We start from the raw sequence: 22,771 nt of genomic DNA, 5'->3' as shown, positions 1-22,771 counted from the left end.
GAACTTCTTCGCTCATTCAAAGCTGAAAGCAATATGTTATCTGAAAGCAATTGCTGCATGGTCTGCAATAAAAAGATTATCTTGCATATTAAAGTGCAAAGCAGTACTGTGTTAATGAACCACACAGAGGCATCATCACTGCCTTCTCTAATCTAATAAAAACTATCTCTAATACAATGAACAGATGCACAAAAGAAGCTCAAGTTTCTTGAGAATCTGCTGTTTGCCAGCAGGAAATGTGAAGCTGAAAGAAACTCAACTCATTCATTCGTGACGACCTCGAGTGCACCGTTTTAACGAGTTGTCCGTGTTTGGAGAACAAACGCATCAATGTCCTTGATTTTTCCTTCCAGCGCACTGACCCGAGCCAGTCTTTAATACAACTGAAACATGGCTGTCAATCATAAAAACATTGTGAATCCTGTCAAACTGGAAATTTCATTTTTATTGACGCACACGTTAAAAGGAGACAAAAGCTTCATTCTTGAATAATTAGTATTTCATTTTGCATATTTAAAAGTGCAGCTTTTGAGTACTAATATGAAAAACCTGAACCTAGATAGATAGATTGTTTTCCTCCTTTCTTTCAGCGCGGCGTGTAAATGTTTGACTGATGTTCTTCTCAGTTGGAGAAAATAGATTTCCCTAAAGGCTGCGATCACACCATTATATTGTTAGTAGGGTCCTAAGAGTAAAAGTTAATGCATAATTCATCTCTCAGTCAGTGTCTCCATAGCCACTTTTGGGAAAACATTCTCTTTTATCGCATTTGTTTCCCTGTGCACCTGGATCAAGATCATTACTGTTGTTATAATCAACATTGTGCAACTCTACGTAAATGGTTTGCTCTATAGGATTCAGGGGGGAACAAATACTGTATATGTTTCTATCATAAAGGAAGGAAAGCTAATACATTCTCTTCTTGATTGGTCCCTCTGGGCATTTTTACACTACATTCTACATCAAGCTGAACAGATTCTGGGCAAAATCTGACAAGAGAGCACTAACAAGCTGTTAAGATGCCTTGCTGGAAATATATATGCTCTTTTCAGCTCGAGAGTGTAGTTACAACATGTTCCAGCAGGGGCAGACTGCACCATGCATTTCTCCCTCTATGACAATTCATCTAAACACAAGCAGCCAAAGATCATTTCACATTAAGAATAGGAAACATCCTCTACAACAGTGATTTAAAATCATCTTTGGCTGCTTGAGTTAAAAATTTATTCCAATACTGGCTTCACAGGCGATTAAATGGAAGATTCAGTCTTTGACAAACAATAAAACAGGACCCTCAAAGTGATGAAAAAAGTTTTTTATTAACACAATTTTCATTCATTCATTCATTTGTTGTCAGTAATCCCCAAGAAGAGATCTGTCAGCAAACAAGCATAATGAAAATGAATCATTTCAGCGCAAAGTCTGCAGTAATTAAAAACATCTGGGTTAAAAGCAAACAAGCCTCAGCAGCTGGTGATTATTAGTTCATGTAATTTGTGTCATTTATGATTTGCTATCTCTGATTCCTTCATATCATGGAGAGAAAAATAGGAAGAACCATTCTAACAGACTGGTGAGCATAAATAACAAAAATTAAAAATCATAATTTTATAATTGGATGCATTCCTTACAAATTAACCCTTGCATGTCTAACACCATGCTCTACTGATTAAGTTTTATAGATCTCTACACAGGTTAGCAATAGCAAGCTAGCGGTGAATGCATAAGATCCCACCCTCCCTGCAAATCACTCTCCAAAGCCACGCCTCCTCCAAATCACATGACTGTGCTCAGACAGACAAATGCATCGCTGTCAGATTAGATCATGTCTCATTCACCGGTGAGCAAACAGAAATCATACTGTTGACTGATAATGTAGTCATGCTGCAATGCATGCTGGGAGCTAGGGATTTAACAATTCACTCAACTCACGATGCAATGTGATTTTTATGTATGCAGACTCTATAAAATTGCATAGATGTGTAACTCCTACAGCTTCACTATTACATATTAATGCTGGAACTGATGTCGCATTTCAGTGCTACCTGTTTTCAAGCACAGCTTAAAATTTGAGAAAAAGACTTTGAACCTAGAATTAGCAATCAGAAAACACCTTGAATAAAAGATAAACCTTCTCCGTCCTGTCAGAAGAGTCAACCACCTCAACCACAGTTTGATTAGGACTAGAAGACCAAAGCTAAAGAAAGTCTTGTAATCCTACTTATATATATATAGAGAGAGAGAGAGAGAGAGAGAGAATTTTAATATGATTATCACAATTCTTCAGATGCGCTGAACATCCAAGAATATCTTTGAACTCAACCACACAAAATATAGTGTATGTAGGTACGAATCCTCATATTCACCATATTATTCTGCAAGAAACAAAAACCAGAAGCTGTTTTGGAGAATGAAGAGCACAGGGTGTAAATCTGATGATTTCATTATCAGCAGCTCTCTGGATGCAGTTTAACAGCTCAGACGTCTCACACGTGCTGATTGACAATGTGTTATACCGCTGCTAACAACTCCTGATGCTTTAATCAGACTCCCGTTCACTCATCTTCAGCCACTTCAGATCCATCTTCAGTCTGCTGTTCTTCTGTAGGACTGTGTCACGAGAAAAGCATGCTAGTCCCTTCCCAAGTGGAAGAAATGATCAATAGCATAAATGTATTTTTAAGGAATGTAACAGTTCACGTCTCTTTTTCCTTCAATACTGGTTTTAAGGTGAAATAAACATGAATGAACATCTCTTCCCTCATGTAATCGCTCATTCTGTGGAAAGACATTAATAATTGAACAGCTTGTAAACAAAATGCCACACAGCATTTCATTTGTCTCAGACAGGTCATCAACAAATTGTTAGAAATCTAGAGAAATCAAGTCTTGTGTCTGTTAAATTAAATCTGTTATGATAAATTATGACAGCCAATGTGTAAATGCATATATTTCAACAACAAATGTTATAATATAGAAGCTAGTTTAAAAACTGCATTATGGACATGTTTGCAATCGATTTTTCAGTTGAGTGTTGATTATTATATTTATAATTTAAGTTTGGGCTCCGATGTTATAGCAATGCAAAATAGTGTAAAGCACCTAAGAATTGTTTTTTTATTATTATTGCATATATTTAAAGAAAGAGCCATTTGATCAATAAACCACAAAAAAAGTGTAAAAGTAACAAAATGCTGATTTTGTCACATTGTGTTTAGTTTTAATGAACTGTCAGAGACACTGAAACATGCATGGAGCTTCAATTAATGATTGACAGGTCAGTTTTAAGTTTGCTGACAGTGTTACTTGTTACACACATCTTAAAGTAATCTATCACGTCACGATTAAGCCTCATCTGTTGATGTTATTTGGATCACCGCCCAATAAATAATTAAGATTCATTATGGTGTTCTGTTCTGCTGTAATAATTAACAATCCATCACATAATAGAAAAACTGATGGGAAAGTGCTCCAATTAGACTCAGTGGAGCAGGAAGTGTCCTCAGTGGAGTCCAGACACAATTTACTAATAATTGCATAGGTTTTGTGCCAGAAAGATTTTGATGCAATGAACAAGTGTCTAAACAAACCAGCAAAAAATATAATAATCAGTCATGGGCCTGCTCATGAGAGCTAGATCTTACCACACAACACCTGTTGCTCAGTGCAGACACATCCAAAAGTAAAGGTGTTTTTCAGTTAAAACACAAACCTTTGTTTGTTAACTTCAAGAAAATGCCAAAATCATCTCTTACACTCCCTCTAGAGGAAACCAAAGGTAACTTCATTCCTTTCTTCTGTATGCTTTCTTAAAGATTATTGAGCATTCGTGGGAAACTCAGAACTGGAGTTGGATGCCATGGAGGAAGCATCTGTAGAGTTTCTTCTACAAAACTCAATAGAATTGTACAGTAACAATAGAATATATAACAAAACATTAATAAATTGAATAAAAAAACACACATTTTACACAAATTGCACATTGCATCTCACACCTGAAGCCATAATTTTAACTTCCCAACTCATAAATATACATTTTTCATTAAGACTTCACTCATATCACTACTTCACCTAGAAATGAACATTTCAATACTATTTCCCCCACACTTTTTTCTGTGCAGTCAAGCTCCAAAAATAACACCATAATAGCACAATAAGTACTTTAACTAGATTCTAAGACAATTATTATATAAAATAAAAAATAAATTGCCATTTGCAACATTGTTTTATTTGTTTATAGCTATAATAAGGTCAAGAGAACATGCAGTTCCCTCATTATGTTAACTAATTAGAGCCATTTTTCTGTCATCTGGTTTCCATGGTGGATCAGTGAATATGTATGACTAGAAAACTGAACTATTTACACTGAGATCAAACCCCAAATGTCCAAATCCCTCTTAAAATCTCAAAGAAAGGCATACAATACAGAGCAATTATTTGTAGATGCTCTGCCAAGTGTAACCATGTCAGTACAGTCTGTCATAGAGGAAAGCTGAAGATTTACTAAGCTTTGCTTAGTTTTAGGGGAAAATATTTCCTTAGCAAAAGAGCTTTGTGTTGTAAATGTTAAAAGAATCGTGCATAAATAGATAGTTGTCATTATTTATTCTCTCTTATATCACACAACCCTGTGTTAACTTTAATTATGATGTGTTTGCTCTCTGGAATACAGAATAAGAACAAACCAAAGTGATTTTTCACTGAAAATTCCCACTTCTCTTCTTTTTCAGATCTCATTCTTCATTTGAACCAGCCAGACAGTTCTCAATGGAAAATAGCAGCATGTGGGCTTTGAACAAACCATGGCATGAATTTTAATTTAGAGGTGAACTATCTCTTTAAAGTGACTAGCTTCACGCTCACCCTAAATCTTAATAGCACGCAGTAATTCTGTAATCAAGACCGATTCAGACCAACACCTACTCATGTCAAGTCTGATTAATCGAGCTAGTTTACCTGATGGCTGTGTTTATCTCCGGAGTGGCTGCTGTTGGAGAACAGATTTGGAGGAAAAAACTTTTGTGAGTGCTCTTTTGACTCGCACTTTCAGAAGGAGAAGGATTGCTGAGTCTGCTGCCTTTGTCTTGAAAAATACATTGTGTATAAGCATGAGCCACTCGCTCCGAACACTTTATCTGGCAGAGCGAGCTAAGTGAGGACACAATCAAACCTGTGACCCCTCATACAGAGACAAACTGAATGTTTAAATGCAATCAGACATGCAAAGGAAATGTGCAAGCGTATTTTTTTAGTTCTTGTAAAGACAAAGTTTATCCCAAGTGTCAATCAAGAATGAGAAGCAAGGTCACCGTGGCCGTCGAGCATCTGCTGAAATGATTTCCGTGGCTGCGCTGATCCTTTAAAGCACTGGATTCTGCCAAACAAGCTTTTAGACTTCAGTTCAATAAGATTTCAATTTAGAAAGGATTGATAACAAAGAGGAAATTTTGAAGGCACATGGAAGGGTCGTTGGATTGGTTTAGAGGTTTCTAAACGAGTAATTAAAGGGCAGAACGGGTTGAGTGCATGTCTCTCTCTCTCTCAGTGATGGGAGGCAGAAAGCATGATGAGTGATTTGTGTTATACAGTGTCCAGATTGTTAAACAGATGAGCACGAGTGCATTGTAATGTAAGAACGCAATGCAATGTGTTCTGAACGGCTGATGAAGAGACTTGCAGGATGACACCGTGCTCTCTCGCTCAGTGTTGTGAGTCAGGAGCAGCAGACGAGAGAGAGACAGCGCTGTGGATGTGAGTGAAAGGCTTCTCCTGTGCACTACTTGTTGACTCAGAGCTTCACCGGGAGCGCAGAGAGGATGCCAATAACGTTTCGTGATCACCAGCCGTTCTTCTCAGCCGCACTAGTGCATTTATGAACGAGGAATACCTTTGTAAACTGCCTACATATTCAAGACCTTCTGTATTATTTTATTAAAGCTGCTGTTAAAAGAGGCGCAGGAGTGAGAAGTCCTCGTTTGCAGGTGAGTTATTATTTATGCATGATCCTTTTGTCTTGATTTATTTACTTGGGTTTTATTTTTATAACAGAAGATCAACAGAGATCCACTGCGAGTCACATTTCTTTTTAATGGCTTGAGATACCATTTGGGCATTCATTTAAATTAATGATGAGGCTTTGCTGGTTTGGTGCAGAACAGTCAGAAGTGACACTTGTGCTCACAGCTTCATCAGTACATGATTGCTCTGGTAAAATCAACTTTAATGCATATCACTCAAATTGATTGTGTTTATAAAAAAAGCTAACGAAAACGTGTAAGTTTTACGTGTTATTGTACTGGTTTTAATGGAAACTGTAATGAAGCCTGTGGGTCTCTGGTAATGAATCACCTTCTGTTGGTGGCTTGTTAAAATCAATAAATCCTAATGGAACATGTGCTCTGCAAAACCAGTTTTATTAATGGTTTCATTGGTTAAAAGTTTGTAATGGTATTTTTTTTTTCAGAAGGGTATTTTGAGCAAAGCAATATTACTATGAACAATACGTACTGAATATCTAACTTACATGCATAACAACTTTTTACATTTACGTACAGTAATAGGCATTTGTCAGACACTTTCATTGCATGTGACATCACATGTTCTCAGTTCTAGCGTGTATCAGTATAGACCCAGTATTAAACAGCACATGGACACTAAAACATCAGTCAAAGTGATAACTCCTCTCTCTTCAGCAGTGCAAACGCTGCTGTCATTAGTGCATCTAGGCTTGAATTCCCTGTTATGAAAGCTTCCTCTGAAGTCTGATTTAGTAGCCCTGCAATATTTGCATATTTACATATTTAATGAAATCGCTGTTCCACATGAGATATTCCAACATCATCTTTCAAAATATCCTGCTCCTGTCTGTTATCTCTTGCTATAGCAGCTTGGATATAAGATTTGTATTATTATCTGCTCCAATACGTGTAAAGATTACAGGTAGGAAAGTGGATTCATAATGCACAATTTTTGCATGAAATGCAGCGTGAAGTGTGGGGAAAAAACCAGTGCAATCACAAACTGCTGTCACATATATTTGAGTGGAAGCTCTTTATCCGTTGCAGTTTTGGGGATATTTTTGTGTTAGAGTTCCAGACCATAAAGCATGAGTCCTATGAAATATGTGTTTTAGTAATTAGAGCCACTGACATAACAAAGCCCTCATACCATCATAATTAGTGTTTGCATTCCATTTCCATGGGTTGCTCGAAGATATAAACCAGCGTTTGGATGAAGTCTGCAGACTCTTCTAAACCTCTACGTTATTTGCTTTCTCTTGAATATAAACTCTGAAACACTCGACTCTTTAACAACAGGTGCGCTCCGTCAATGAAACGTTGAGTGAAGCTGTCACAACCTGAGATTATTTGATCATAATTTAGATCCAGATTGTGTTTTGAGTGAGGTGCTTCCGGATGTGCTTGAGTTTCGCTTCGGTGAATTGATTCTGAAGGAGGGAGCAGATGAACTCATGGAAAAGACATTTATATTGCAATTGATACCGCAGTCAGGATCTGCCAGACTAATCAAAAGATGAGAGAGCTGGAAAGAGATGGTGATACTCGAGCGGAGTGGCCTTGGAGTTGGTGTCTGAAATGAAAAACAACATCAATAACCAAACCAGAAAGTGTTAACAGTCTCTGATTACTTCTGTGAGTGTGGCATTAACATATGATGCATGCCTTGCTCTTTATAATATGGCCATCTGGCGTTCTGCATAGTGTCGGAAACAAAACGCTAGAAAAATAAAGCGGAAACAGCTTTTTAAGAGACACTGTGAGTGTGAATCTGGCATTGACTCCTTGGACAAATCTAGTGAGTATCACATAATTAGAGCAGAAATACACACTTACACACTCTTATCTTCACCAAGGCTGCGTTTGTTTGATCAGAAATACAGTAAAAAGAGTAATACTTCTGAAATACTAATGAAAAATGGATACCAAATGTTTTTAATGCCATGTATTTGAATTTTCAGGAGCCGCTGATTCCAGTGTCACGTGATTTTTCAGAAATCATTCTTATAAGCTGACTTGCTCTTATTATTAATGTTGAAAACAAATGCCTATTGTTTTCAGGAAATTGTGGCACACAATGATAAAAATAAGAACCGTTAAAAATGATTGAGCAAAAACAATAATCCAAAATAACTGAGCATGACACTAAAGAGCAGAAAATTCAGCTTTGCCATCACATGCATATTAAAATATATTCAAAATGAAATAAAGAAAACGGTTAAATGAAATCAGTCTTTGTAAGCATAAATGACTTCTTTCATAATATTCTATAATATATTTGATAATATACATAAGTATAGAAGAAATATGGTAACTTGCCTTGTTCTGACAACACTGAACTTTTTCATTAAAATCCTAATCTTCCCCTGAAGGCATGCTGTAGTCTGTTAGTGCACACAACAGCCAAAAATGATGAAATTGGATTTTTAGGTTGCACTGCTCGACACACACACACTTGTTCTGTGTCCTAAGAGAGCAGTGAAGAGCAACAGCTAATGACATTGAGGAGGAGGGCAAAAGAAGAAGCAGCTAAATAATCAACAGCAACAAAAAAATGATGCCTACATCTCCCCAAGCTCTACTTCATTCATTTACATCTGGCCCTGTTCCTACAAATCAGTGCAAAAATCACTGTAGAATCAAATAACCAGTTTGATTCTACGCTGCAAAAAGAAAACAGTCATAAAACTTTAATAACATTTTAAGTGGAGCCCTGGGAAAGTAAAATATATCAAATGACTGCTTTTCATAATGTGGTTTCTTAAGTTTTCCCAAATAGTTAAATCAGAATCACTTGAGCTATCGACTCACTGCACCTTCATTTTCAAGTTCAATCCAAAACATGACTCGTGTCAAAACTTGCTAAGTGAGGTTTTATGTACGATGTCCTTGTTACATGACACATGCACGTACTATAATAAAAATCAATTATGCATAATTACATGCAACTAATTCTAGACTAAACCCTCATCCTAACCCTAACCATACATGCAGTTAATACACTGTAACAAGGACACCTTAAAATAAATTAAAACTGAACTTTACAACCATACAAACCAAGACTAATAACTGAAGAGCTTGAATACAGTGTATCATTGATAACAGGACTAATAAAACACACAGCATTCAAAATTAAAGACACAAGGCCAGATCAAGAAAAAGCAGAACAACAGATACCAATTTTGTTATAATCCCAGACATCACAAAGTATTATTTCTGTGATAGCTCTCAAAAGATATTCTGTTATACAACTACATTGCTGTGCAAAAAAAAAAAAAAAAAAAACTTTAAATGTAGACTTTAAAATTGCAGTGTGCGTCCAAACAGTTTAGCAAAAAAAAAAAAAAAAAATAAAAAAACTTTAAATGTAGACTCTAAAATTGCAGTGTGCATCCAAACAATTTAGCAAAAAAAAAAATCCTTTAGCACTATCTTTTATATACAAATTTTGATGCTAGACATCTCTAGCTTCTACAGCAGGGATAAGAGAGATAACTGACCAAGACTTGTCCAGAAGACTTCGAAACTCCACAGGAAGTGAGTGAGGATGTTGGCCAAGAGTAATTATACTGACTTTCCACAAAAGAGCACAGGCAAATGACATGCATCAAATGTTGAAGCTGTCAGTGTTTGATTTGGGTGCATTCAAGCGATGAAGAGCTTCTAAATTAGCAGAGATAATTGGTGTTAATGTCTGCATTGTATCATCGTAGCACCAAGACTCGTGCTCGTACAGTTTCATAATCAACTAAACAAAAAACATCTCAGCCCTGTCATTACAATTCTGCACTGGTGTCTGCACGGCAGTAACTACAAATTATATGTTAGGCATTTTACATGGGATGAGACAATTTTTCCTAATAATGGTAATTTGTTACCCACACACGCACACACACACACACACACACACACACACACACATACACACACACACGCACACACACGCACACACACACACACACACACACACGCACACACACACACACACACACACACACGCACACACTCACAGACACACACACACACACACACACACAAACACTCACACACCACACACACACACAATCACAGACACACCACACACACACACACACTCACAGACACACACACACATGCACACACTCACAGACACAGACACACACACACACACACACAAACACACACACACAATCACAGACACACCATACACACACACACACACACACACACTCACAGACACACACACACACACACACACACACACACACGCACGCACACACACACACACACAGACACACCCCACACACACACACACACACACACACCCCTTCTCTGGCGATGACACAAGCCATATGGCCTTTCATTATTCTCACCTCCAGAATTTCAAGCCTCCTCCTGAAATTGTAAAAAGAAAGATTAAATATCTCTTAGCTCTCACTTCAGCTTATTCTGAGAATGAAACCGGTCACAGAAAAGCTTTAAAGACTTCTGGAGGCACCTGAAATCGATTACCCTCCTTTCCACACGCAAGTATCTTGAACTGTACTCCCGGTGCTTCTGGCTTAAAATCTGTCTATATTTATTTCATAGAATATCTGCTCACTGCAGAGTCAAGGTGATGGGACCGAGGTGATGAAAAGGATTTGATCTTTTGTGCTAAATATTCTCTTTAGTTTTCCAAAGCGTATACTTTAAAATAATCCAATGTTCACAAAATTCATGCACAGAAATGTCAACCAACGAACGAGAACTGAGAGCTAAACAAAGCGTGTACTGTATAATTAGTTTAATAGCTGAAATGCAACACATAAAATGTAGTGTTCATGAATATTTTATAACAGTTTTATTAATAAATATATTGACTTTTTAAAAAACCTCAAGTAAATGTATCTTGATTTAAAGGTATTCAAATATTTAAACGGGAATACAAAATGAAAATACTGAAGAAGATGTATTAATTTTTACAGTGCATGGCACATTGAATGGCCTTCATGTGAAGAAGAGTGAACTAAGACTTTTTAGACCTTAATTCTTGGCAGTATAGTTGACTTGATTGACTATTGGATGAGAGTTTAACTAAACTGACTTTAACAGAAAAATTGACTTTGATTTTGTTTGCATTATTGACACTGTTTTCCTGTTTATTACTGAAAAGCTGCTTTTACACAGTCTGGAGGGTAAAAAGAAAGGTAAAGGTGACTTGACACACAGAAACCCTGTATTTAAACATCCAAAAAAGGAGAGACTTTTATGCAGTAGATGACAGTAGATATTATATTAAATTACCACCATACAAACATTTGTCCCTAGAAAAGAACTCACCTTCTGGTTGCCAGTTTTGTGATTTAATTGCAACAAGGTGATCAAACAAAACACTTCCAGAGAATGAATTAACTTTCTTTTCCTATGAATGTGCGAGTGATTTGTGTTGTGCAAATGGCTCTGTCCAGAGGTGATGAGAGGTGGCTCTGGTCGACCCATGAATCCAGTTTTTATTCTGTTGTGTTATTAGTATTCCTTTGAACAGATGTCGAGCAGCGCGTGATGGTTGTGGAGCAATTTTGTTCAAAGTCAAAGGCCCCAAAAATGAACATTCACTCTCATGCCGTTCTGAAGGATCTTCCTTCTGTGGAACCAGATGTTTTGAAAAATATTCTGGTCACTTTGTCTGGAATCACAGTGAACTGTTAGACTGGAGCTTTCAAGAAAAAAAAAACATTTCAAAAAATCATAAAAGTTGAAAGAGGTCAAACAGATTTCAAAACGGTTTGAAATGTGCACACTTCAAATATGAAACGACAACTAGCTTTAATGTTGGTTTAAAAAGCCTTTGATTTAGGCTCCATCCAATTAAAGTTGGATTAAGTAATATTATTCTTTCAAGTATAACACAATGGATGTGCACATGAAGATTGCTATGAGTGTCTTGTCCTTATTCTCTAAACGCAATATACAGTCATAAACAAGGGACACCTGAAGCCTTGTTTGTCCAGAATTAAACTCTGATCTCATATGTCTCTGTGCAAATCATATATTTAATAAACTCCGGCCTAGCTAAGAAAAAAGAAAAGCTCTTAGCTTCCACTTGGCTTGTTGGAAATAAGATCAAAAGAAGAAGCTGAACGTCAAGCATAAAGACAAACCTATTAGTGAAGTTAGAAAAGCAAGATATTTTCTACTATAAGAACACATTGCTGCAGAAACATATAAACCTCTACATCTTTGGTACATCAGGGAATTATTTTCACAATTTGTAAAAATATTTTCCCATTCAATGGGATCAGGGTTTGACTTGAACATGCAGAATGTATATATAAAAACAAATGCTAAATGCATCTGATTTTGCATGCATGTAAACCTGTTGTTGGCGACTCCCATAACCAAATTTTGAACCTTTCAAATAACACAATAATTCCACTTTAAATCTGACTCAGTGTCAGTTCACAATATCATAACAGGAAATGCATCATAACATCGACATAAAGGTGGTCCCCTGACAAATAAAAGATGAAAATATCCTCTTGTGCATCGGCGTGTCTCATGTTGTGCAATGTGTAACTTTTCTAAGACAGCTTTCGCACAAGGTTTCACTTAGGCACTGGGGGAGCCGTGAAAAAAATAGTGTTAAATCTCTAGCAACAAATATAGAGTCCAGTCCTGCAGGCTTTCTTCTCAAAGAGCCCCGCAGACAGCTCTATCAGAAGTCGAAATCATGAAGTGACATTTTATACAGCAGTCCTAATGCCCTCTGCTAATATAAGAGGTTCAGTCTTTCAGAACACCGAGTCCCCGAAGCCCGACGTGATGCATCTTGCTGTGCATTCTTTGACAAAGCTGGATATTTTTCGAGTGTAGCATTACTAATGCTGGGCATCGTGCTGTTTATTATATTCTGGGTGGTTTTCAACAACAGTAAGTCCGAAGCATTTCCTATGAATCACAAAGTGAAGTGAAAGAGAGACTGCATGACAATTCACTGCTCGGGAAGATGATTGATCAAATATACTGAAGATTGCAATCAATCTGTGCTCAGGACTTGTTGGTAAGGAAAAGAACAAAGAGTGTGCTTCACAATAATATTTGTACAGTCAGTTCTGGCCTTTCCTGTGAACTTTTGTGCAATTAAGTGAACTTGTGATGCAGTTCCACTCAATTTGTGCAAAATAGGGACCATTAGGTACAATAGAAAAGTGAAGATGAGTAACGTAATACACTGAATAACATAAAATAAACAGCCAGATATGGAGAAGTAATGCTATGAATAGGTGTGTTGTAGCTGATGTTTAATTTGCGTCTGAAAATACATTTTATTCTGTCTTTTTTGTTCCTTGGTGATGCCAGCGTTAGACGTATACCTCTCATGCATCATAACACAGCCTGATTGTCTGGAAAATCTCGCTTCATGCTGATTATATTATGTTAATTAAACCACTGATGTGAAAATACCAATATGAGGAAAGTAACAGTAGCAACAGTTTCAAGTTAAATATGTCTTGATGAGTTTGTTTCCACATTTGTTACTTTCAAACCCTCTAGTATTGCAACATTGTATCACTTTGAAATTCCATTACTGACCATTAAACAATTGTTACTTATTGATTGGTTATTTTATCATTTGGTGCAACATATAAGTTGATGCAAATAATCGGAAGACGTAAAAAAAAAAGAAAAATCACACAATACTCGAGGAAACAGATTCACATCATCTGTTATTTTCTGCTATAATGAAATGAATGACTGCCAACCTCTCAATCTCAATTTGGATGACAACAATAATTCTGTCCTTTCCTCTGCATCTGCATTTCTGATTACACTTGAAGAGAGATTAAAATGAATCGTGTCATTAAAATAACGAAACAGAATTAATTGTTCATTGAAAGAACGAGGCGTGGAAATAATGTCATGCTCCTGCATTTAAAATCAACACTGGCTGATATCTACAGTATGCATCACACTTTATTATTATTCTTTTTCCCTCCAGCTGTCAGTGAGGCTTTTAGACTTGAGTGACTCATAACACTCCTCACATTTAATAAAGGTCACAGAAGAAAAAAACAATCAAAGCTCTTCGGACAAGGCAAGATGGAGAGAGTCAGATCTTAATGCAATCTGAATTGCAGCATCTCTTAAATGAGACAGATCAATTCAATTAAGCTATTAAAAAACGTTTTAATTAATTCAGGATATTCAGTGAATGCTGTGAAGACTTTTAATGAATGTGTTCTAAGGTTGGACAGAATACTGACGCCTTAAACTAAAAAAAATGAGTCATTTACAGCAACCAAGCCTTCAGTCCTAGCTGAGACAGAGACGGATACAGAACACTGAAGGTATTTACTTTCTGACTTCCCAGCATGTCGCCCACCATTGTTTTATGACGTGCTGCAAATTCAACAGCTTTGCACAGTAGGACCCAGCTCCAGCTCCAACATGCTGTTCTCAGGACATTAATGGCTGGAGAAATCCAGACCTTGTGGGTGCTATCTTCTCCGTTTTAATCACAGCTCAAGAGTTTACGAGAACATACAGTACAACTCTTTACAGTGTGCTCATGAAGTGTGCGCTATATTCACAGTTGTCAGTCTGTGGTTACATAATTATTCTGTATTGTAATGTTTAATTGTTTTGATCCAAGCCCCAAGCGATTTATCTCTTCCATTGAAACATCAGTTTAAAAGCATTGGAAAGCCAAGAAAAATCTCTTCCCTCACAATGCCGTCAATTGTGTTACATATATTACTGTCTGTATTTATCTGTTCAGTACCTGGAAAATCTCCATCATAATTCAAACACACTTCAACTAATTCTGTAGGCGTTCGTATTTAAGTTGGCATTGTATTGATATTCCGTCTAAATCCCCATTCTGTGACTTTAGCTGTTCAACTATAATGAAATTATTTCAGCGCAAACCAGTCAATGCACCGACTCCATCCCAATCTCCCAATGGGTGTGCTTAAATATTACAAATATAAATCATCTATTAACTTGCATAGAGTGTTCAGTATTCCACTACTGAAACCAATGACGTCATTTTCATTCGCATACTGGATTGTAATATATCATATTTTTTGCATATGAATCTAAACAAGATTATAACCACAATAAAAATGTAAACCATCCTTGTAAGTAACTGCAGTTTTTTTCCCATTTCCCCATTTTTAAGCATAAACTGTTCCAATGTATGTAAGATTTGAGCATTAAAACAATTTGCCAAGCTATGAATAATACACTTTTATAAACAATTATATTAATCCCATGGAACTACAGAGGACAAGTGGTTTGGTGAATTTATGAATTAAAATAATTATATTATTAAATGTATATTTAAGGATGATTAATAACATATATTAATTGAAATATTTGATCTTACATATATATATATATATATATATATATATATATATATATATATATATATATATATATATATATATATATATAAGCATAAAAATGTATATAAAAAATAAAACTTTCCTCACCGTAAAAGCACCTGCATATCATGGATGGAAAAGTATAGCAGGTAACTATACTAAGTGCAGGTATTTTTAAATACATAATTATGTACATTTATTTGTAGTAGACTTAGCATGAAGTAAATGTATTACAAATACATTTTTAGTGTATTTATTTTACTCTAGGGTTTGTTCTTGATTCATTCCAGAATCAAACAAAACATAAGAAAAAACCTAAACCAACCTAAGCCTACACTGCAAATTGTCTTTCTTCTCACTATTGGCTTTTTTAAGCATAAACCATTTTTTTCTGCCTTGCAAGCTCTTGTCCTGGAAACACAAATGTTGTATTTTTCAAAAAGAAGAAAATAAAATTGTCCGTGCAGTACATTTTCACAAATAGAAAGGATAGTTTTAAACTCACTATGCATAAAACCACAAAAAAAATGAATACAAAATGAGCAACGAACAGTCACGCATCAGACGCATCTGTAGAAAGTGACTGCACATTCCCATTAGCCTGACACACTCCTGTGCCCAAATTCTTTGCACGAATGCATGTTGCACTGAAAAGTCATTTTTGTCTCCATTTTGACAGTATTGATCAGACTTGGCTCTGCTTTGGTGTGTGTGTGTGATTTGTGTTGGCCATCAGGTGCAAAGCAAGAGAGACCCGGCACATCAGAAATGGAGCTTTCTGTGCTCTATTTGAACAGCAGCCTCCAGAATGATTTCGCAAACAACAGTAACGTCACCAACCACACCGCTATCACCTACTACCCCTACTACCAGCACTCTCTAGCTGTGGCTGCCGCCCTGACCGTGGCCTACCTCTTCATCTTCCTGCTGTGCATGGTGGGAAACGGCTTGGTGTGTCTGATTGTGCTGGAGAACCGGCGGATGAGAACAGTCACCAACCTCTTCATCCTCAACCTGGCTGTGAGCGACCTTCTGGTGGGCGTCTTCTGTATCCCCACAACCCTGGTGGACAACCTCATTACAGGTAACACACACACACACAGGAACAAGAGAGTAATACCTGTCTTAATTCTGTCTTTAAACCTTCTTCAGCACTCATGACAAAAAGCATACCCTTTGAGCATCTCTCCACAGAGCGGATCTCTTTTATTACTATCTGGTTTGCTCTTATCCTCTGCATTACGGAGGCTTGTGCATCAATCCCACAGTTCTACATCTAGTGCTAATTCTCATGCAGCACTGACCTATTCTGACATTCACTGGCAGCAGCACATATGTCAGTTCTTACGTTTGCTCTTGCTATTGAACTAATTGGCTCTCCAGAACTAAAGGCTCTGCTCAAACACTGGGTTTGGGTCAGAACAGCAAACGCTCTTTCTGAGCACATTTGGCTGATTGGCGCGTGTCCTTGCTTGCTCTGAGCAACTGGATTAACTTTGTAACACAATGAGGACAAAAACATACTTTTTTCTGCAGGCTTTTTTCTGGGGCAGAGCATGCCTGGCCTTGTTATTTCAGTCAGAAATGTTCTTCTGCGAGAGATATTTTTGAACAGTGTTTACAATGAAAGTCTCCAAACTGGACTTTGTAGCGTTCGTTGTTGTTGTTGGCTAAAACCTAAACCGAAATACTAATGCAGCAGCCAGAAAAACATCAAGTCTTTTTGTGCAATGGCTGCTGTTAGCAGTCTGGAAGGATTTCCATGCCTCTTGCCAACTGTAAATAAAGGGAAACAGGGAAAATGTAATTACCAGAAAGCCACCCTGCACACAATACCCCATAAAAGACCTTTAGCTGGAGTAAGTATTTAAGCTCGTTAAGTAAGGCTGGTAGAGACTTCACCACACCAACCTTCAAAAGACGAAATGCACTGACGGCCAGCTAGTGTGTGCTAGTCTTTTCAACAGGCCAATTGCCCTCACACTCCACCAGTGGTTTCTTTTCACTTGCACTGTCTTTAAAAGGCTTTAAAAGCATATAAATGCAATACTTTGAACAAAAACCACTAGTATGCACTGGAAATATTACAGCAAGAAACTGGCCTTTAAGCCTCTACCAGTGCACTTAGGACTGAAAGAACATACATTTGCTTAATGTGGAGCAAAGTTGGTCTGTCTCTTTCTGACTTTCTGAACAACCCATATAGTTTTCCCAAAATGTTCTTTATAAACTACCCACATGCTTTTTTTGATGAAACTACTGTTTAGTTTGCCAAACATATTAAGTATTGATGCACTTGTTTTTTATTTTTCTCTGAAATAGCTGTTTGTTTGTTTGCCTGCTGTGCTCTGGACACAAAGATTACATTCTCCTTCATGCTGCTACATTGTTTATAATATGTGCCATTTTTTAATACTTCTGATTGGTCCATTTAGCAGACCATTGTCTATGGGCATTCTTTTTAAATCTCCTGCTTCTATGTGGTCTGTCCAAATCAGATTTAAACTCAAAAGGATATTTAATGTCCAATTAGTTACATATTCGTTAAGTAGCCATATAATAAGCAAGATAATGCACAGCCAGACAGTCATTACCACAAAATGGTTCATGATAATACAAAATCCCAATCATTCTGCGTTTTTTTTTTTTTTTTTTTTTTTGCGATAATGACTGCACATTATCCTTCATGTTTCCTTCATCAACCCTCTGATAAAGCTACGCTTGCACACTATTATAGAGAACTGTCTCACTGTATAGAGATGGTCACTTCCTAGAATGGATATAAAAATAACACTTTTTTCCCTGAAGTACACAATTACCATAAACCGCATTAGTACATCTTCAGGTTCTATACGTACTCCAAGATCTCTTTTACTACTTGGAAGTACTTTTTTCTAGCTACATGCACATTTATGCATTTATGCATATCCAAAGTGACTTGCATTTCATTGCATTCAAGGTACACTATATTGCCAAAAGTATTGGCGCCCCCTTCTAAAGAACAGGTTTGACTGCTTTATTACTTTCCATGAGTACAAATCTTATTTTTTAAGCATATAATGGTATTCTAGGGAATTGTGTGCTTCTACTTTTATAGCAACAATTTGGACAGGAGTCTTTTCTATTCTAACATGACAATGGCTCTGTGTATAAGGCAAGGTTCAAAAATAAGTAAATGTGGAAGAACTTGACTGGTCTGCTGTGACTTCAAATACAGAACCTTGAGGCAAAAACTCATCTCCAAACACTGATGACTTGTGCATATGAATACAGTCATTTCGTATAACCTTCTGATTTTAGATAACTCCAAAACTGTTGCAGGAGAGACGAAAATACACATTTTAAATACATGAATTATTTTCCATCTTTGTTGCCACAGTTTTGGAAGGCCTTTTTTTTGTTCTAAAGAAGGGGGTGTCCCAATACTTTTGTCCGTATAGTGTATGTTCATGTCATTGGTGTTTGTTGATGAGTGTTTAGATCAAGTTCTGTATTTAAAGTCACAGAAGACCAGTCAAGTTCTTCCACACTGACTCAATCAATCATCTCTTTTTGAACCTCCAAACTGTTGCTATAAAATTAGAAACACACAATTTCCTAGAATATCATTAGATGCTTAAACATTAAGATTTGTACTCATGGAAAGTACTAAAGCAGTCAAACCTGTTCAGTGGAAGGGGGCGCCAATACTTTTGGCAATATAGTGTTATTATCAATGAATCATAATTTCTGATAGAAAACATTGTGTGTACCTATGATGTAGTGGAAGAGTAACACAATTGTTTATTCTGGACTAAGATTGCATCCTTCTCTTGTGAATGGCCTCCAGTGAGAACCGAACTGGACGTATTGATCGATTTCTTCATAAGCATGGAATCGCTGTGAGCTACTGATGCTTCACAGAGAGACCACAAGACACAAGAGCTAACTGGTCACTGGTCTTCTATTTTTTCTCTGTCCAGTCCAGATGTCTAAATGTCAAGGTGTCTTCAAACCTCCCGTCCTGGCGGTCTAAAGTCTGTACATTATGTTGCTGGAATAGGACCACACAGAATCTGTCAACACAGTGGTTTTAAAATAAAAAGAGGAGAAGGAATTGAACAAAAAGTTACAGTACAGACTTTTACATTGTTACAAAAACAAACAGACATTTATTTCAAATTGTAAATTAATGCTGTTCTTTTAAACTTCAGGTGCCATTGTTACATGCTACATGTTTTTTCTATTATAACAATAATAAATTATGGATAACTACATGCATGTAACCCTAAGCCAAACCCTAACCAGTACAAGTAATATTACTCAGTACTTAAATCTACAATTACACTGTAACAAGCGTCAGTGATTGTAGAGTTTCCCAAGGAATGCAAGAGAATCTGAGTACTGTACCTTGAATACTTCGATAAAAGCATCTGATAAATGCATTACTGCTACAACTGCAAAAACAACGGCTGTCCTGACTAAAAATGTCAGTGTAACTTGATTATGTCCATAGCCAATAGCATTCCAATATTATCACCGCTTCTCCAAAGTATTATTAAAGATAATTCCACACTGTATGAATATGCTGAATGACCATTACCACTATATGTGAATCATTTCCCACTGAGTCGTTCTGGAGAAATCAGTATTGTGAGGCAAGGTCAGGAAAAACGAGGGCAGCTGAAGCTTGGGCTTGAGGGAGACCGTGTTGTGAAGTAAGAAACAAACAAACCCTGCATCTTCCTGCCAAGCAGAGGTAGTTGCAGAACATGGAAAAGATTGAGGAGAATCTTCTTTAACTCTTCTGATATTACAGTTGCAGCATTCAGCTGAGACCTCCTGCTGATAAAACGAGAGGACTGTCTGCGTTCAGCAATGTGTGTGTGTGTGTGTGTGTGTGTGTGTGTGTGTGTGTGTGTGTGTGTGTGTGTGCGTGTGTGTGTGTGTGTGTGTGTGTGTGTGTGTGTGTGTGTGTGTGTGTGTGTGCGTGTGTGTGTTTTGAGGTGGTTTTGTGTAGCACAATTTACCTTGTCAGTCATTTGATATGTTTTTCTCTTCCTCCAAGGTTGGCCGTTCACAAACACAGTGTGTAAGATGAGTGGTCTGGTGCAGGGCATGTCCGTCTCTGCCTCGGTGTTCACGCTGGTGGCCATCGCAGTGGACAGGTCAGTGCTGTCGTCACAAGGTTGCATCTCACAAAAACAGCTTTTCAAAAGCCAAATTCAACGAAAAGAAATAGGAAAGAATTAATATTTCTACTTTTCTGTTTTGTATCGTTACATTATTTTCATAGCTATTGGGCATATTTCACTTTCTATGTTTTATTTTTATATATATATATTAAAGTGTAATTTATTCCTGTGATTCACAGTTGTATTTTCAGTATCATTACTCTACTCTTCAGTGTCACATGATCTTCAGAAATCATTCTGATATGATGCTTTGCTGCAAATTATTGTTAGTACTTCATTATTAATCATGATTCTTATATTTTTAGTGTTCTATCTATGTGTACTAAATAGTCTTAAACTTTTATAATAAGTAATATACAGTATTTAAATAACAATATATATATATATATATATATATATATATATATATATATATATATATATATATAAATGCAGTGGAAAATATGACTAATTTAAGAATCTAATGAGAGTCAATATGGGGGGAAATGTGGTTAGTTGCCATAATAATAATAATAATGCACAAAGAATCTTAATGGTTCTAAGAAAGCCTTACTTTTCTTTGTTCAAAGTATAAATTCTTTATTTTCTTTTTCTTAATCTGATTTTGGGCTGAAATGTGAAACTTTTTTTTTTCTTCTTTTTTTTATTTACCACTTCTCTGGTCTGTTCAGAATATAGGTTTACATAAATATATATAGATTTTTTTTTATGATGAAATAGAGTGAATAATAAGAGGGGGAGTGAGACGAAAACATTTCTAATGAAGAAACTGATTGCAGAAAAACACACTTGTATGGAGTTTATAACTCTGTTCTGATCTCCTCCAGGTTCCGTTGCATTGTGTACCCCTTCCAGCCCAAACTCACCCTGCCGGTGGCCAAAGTGACCATCGTGATGATCTGGGGGCTTGCGGTGGTGATTATGTGTCCGTCGGCGGTGACGTTAACCGTGAAGAGAGTGGAGCATCACTACATGGTCCACGATGAAGACTACAACCACACATACCCGCTGTTCTCCTGCTTCGAGAACTGGGCCAGCCCACAGATGAGGAAAGTCTACACCACCGTCCTGTTTGCACACATTTATCTCATTCCCCTGACCCTGATCACGCTCATGTACGGACGCATCGGGATCAAACTCTACACCACGTCTGTGATCTCTGGGAACGATCATCAGGACAGCGCACAGTCTCACGGAGCCCCGCAGGAAGGAAGGCCGCTCATTTCCCAAAAGAAGATCAAAGTGATTAAGATGTTGAGTGTGGTGGCGCTTTTATTCACGCTTTCCTGGCTGCCTCTCTGGACGCTGATGCTCCTCACCGATTACGGGGGTCTACAAGAAGACGAGCTGGATCTTCTGAGCAGCTATGTCTTCCCATTCGCTCACTGGCTGGCGTTTTCCAACTCGAGCGTCAACCCTATTATCTACGGCTACTACAATGAGAACTTTAAGAGGGGATTTCAGTCGGTGTGTAGAACGCATTCGTGCTGCTTTGACGGGATGAAGGCGAGGAGCAGACCACGACGGAAATCAAGAGGAGATGTGAGAGACCCTGTGGTCAATTCCAACCCCTTGGCTTTTGGTGGAAGGAACCGGGTTTACACCGACGGCGATGGGAAGGACTCCAGGACTTGTCTGGAGTTGGAGCACAGGAGAACCGCTCGGCTTTGTGATAACTCGGTCTGCTCAAACGAAACAGGATCCAGCGCAGGATCCGGGATAAAAGGGGTCACGAACCAAAAAGGGTTTCAGATGGAGGAGGTAGAGAAAATAAGTCCTGTCAGGGTGGGTAAAAACCAAGCTTGGGACCAGTAGATGGATTATTCATGCCAAGAAATGATTCCACAGACCTTTAAATGAATCAACTGGACGATTCGATCAAGTTTGTCATATAAAGGTGCTTCACGATGCCAAAGAAGAACCCTGTTGTCTAAATGGTTTCATAAAGAACCTTTGAAATCTGAAGAACCTTTCTGTTTCACAAAAGCTGCTTTGTGGAGGTTCTTCAGACTATAAAAAGGTCAAAAAGAGACGGTTATTTGTGGAACCAAAAATAGTTATTCTATGGCATCGCTGGGAAGAACCTTTTAAGCACCTTCTTTTTTTTTGAGAGTGTAAAGTCCTAAAAAAATCTCTTCTGCAAAACCAATTTCATTTTTAGACTCTGAATCATTTCGGTGACCGAGAGAACTCGATACACTGAATGAATGAGCTTTCCATTGATGTATGC

General features: G+C 37.3%; 1 protein-coding gene across 1 annotated transcript; it reads left to right on the top strand.

The window, feature by feature from the left end:
- The first annotated feature begins 16,106 nt into the window (after nucleotides 1–16,106).
- LOC113049997 (neuropeptide FF receptor 1-like) lies at nucleotides 16,107–22,523 on the top strand. Its single transcript, XM_026212720.1, has 3 exons — nucleotides 16,107–16,451; nucleotides 20,415–20,514; nucleotides 21,369–22,523. Exons 1-3 carry the CDS (start codon nucleotides 16,136–16,138, stop codon nucleotides 22,354–22,356), a joined length of 1,404 nt encoding a protein of 467 aa, XP_026068505.1. The 5' UTR covers nucleotides 16,107–16,135; the 3' UTR covers nucleotides 22,357–22,523.
- Nucleotides 22,524–22,771: the final 248 nt, after the last annotated feature.

This window comes from Carassius auratus, chromosome 30 (assembly GCF_003368295.1).
Source record: "Carassius auratus strain Wakin chromosome 30, ASM336829v1, whole genome shotgun sequence".
NCBI classification, from domain to species: domain Eukaryota; kingdom Metazoa; phylum Chordata; class Actinopteri; order Cypriniformes; family Cyprinidae; genus Carassius; species Carassius auratus.
Note: the sequence above shows the minus strand (reverse complement) of the source record. Positions and strands in the feature narration are given on the sequence as shown.

Coding starts and splice junctions, on each gene's coding strand:
- LOC113049997 (XM_026212720.1), top strand. CDS start 16,136: ATGGAGCTTTCTGTGCTCTATTTGAACAGCAGCCTCCAGAATGATTTC. Junction 16,452..20,414: donor GGTGGACAACCTCATTACAG/GTAACACACACA, acceptor TCTTCCTCCAAG/GTTGGCCGTTCACAAACACA. Junction 20,515..21,368: donor GTGGCCATCGCAGTGGACAG/GTCAGTGCTGTC, acceptor GATCTCCTCCAG/GTTCCGTTGCATTGTGTACC.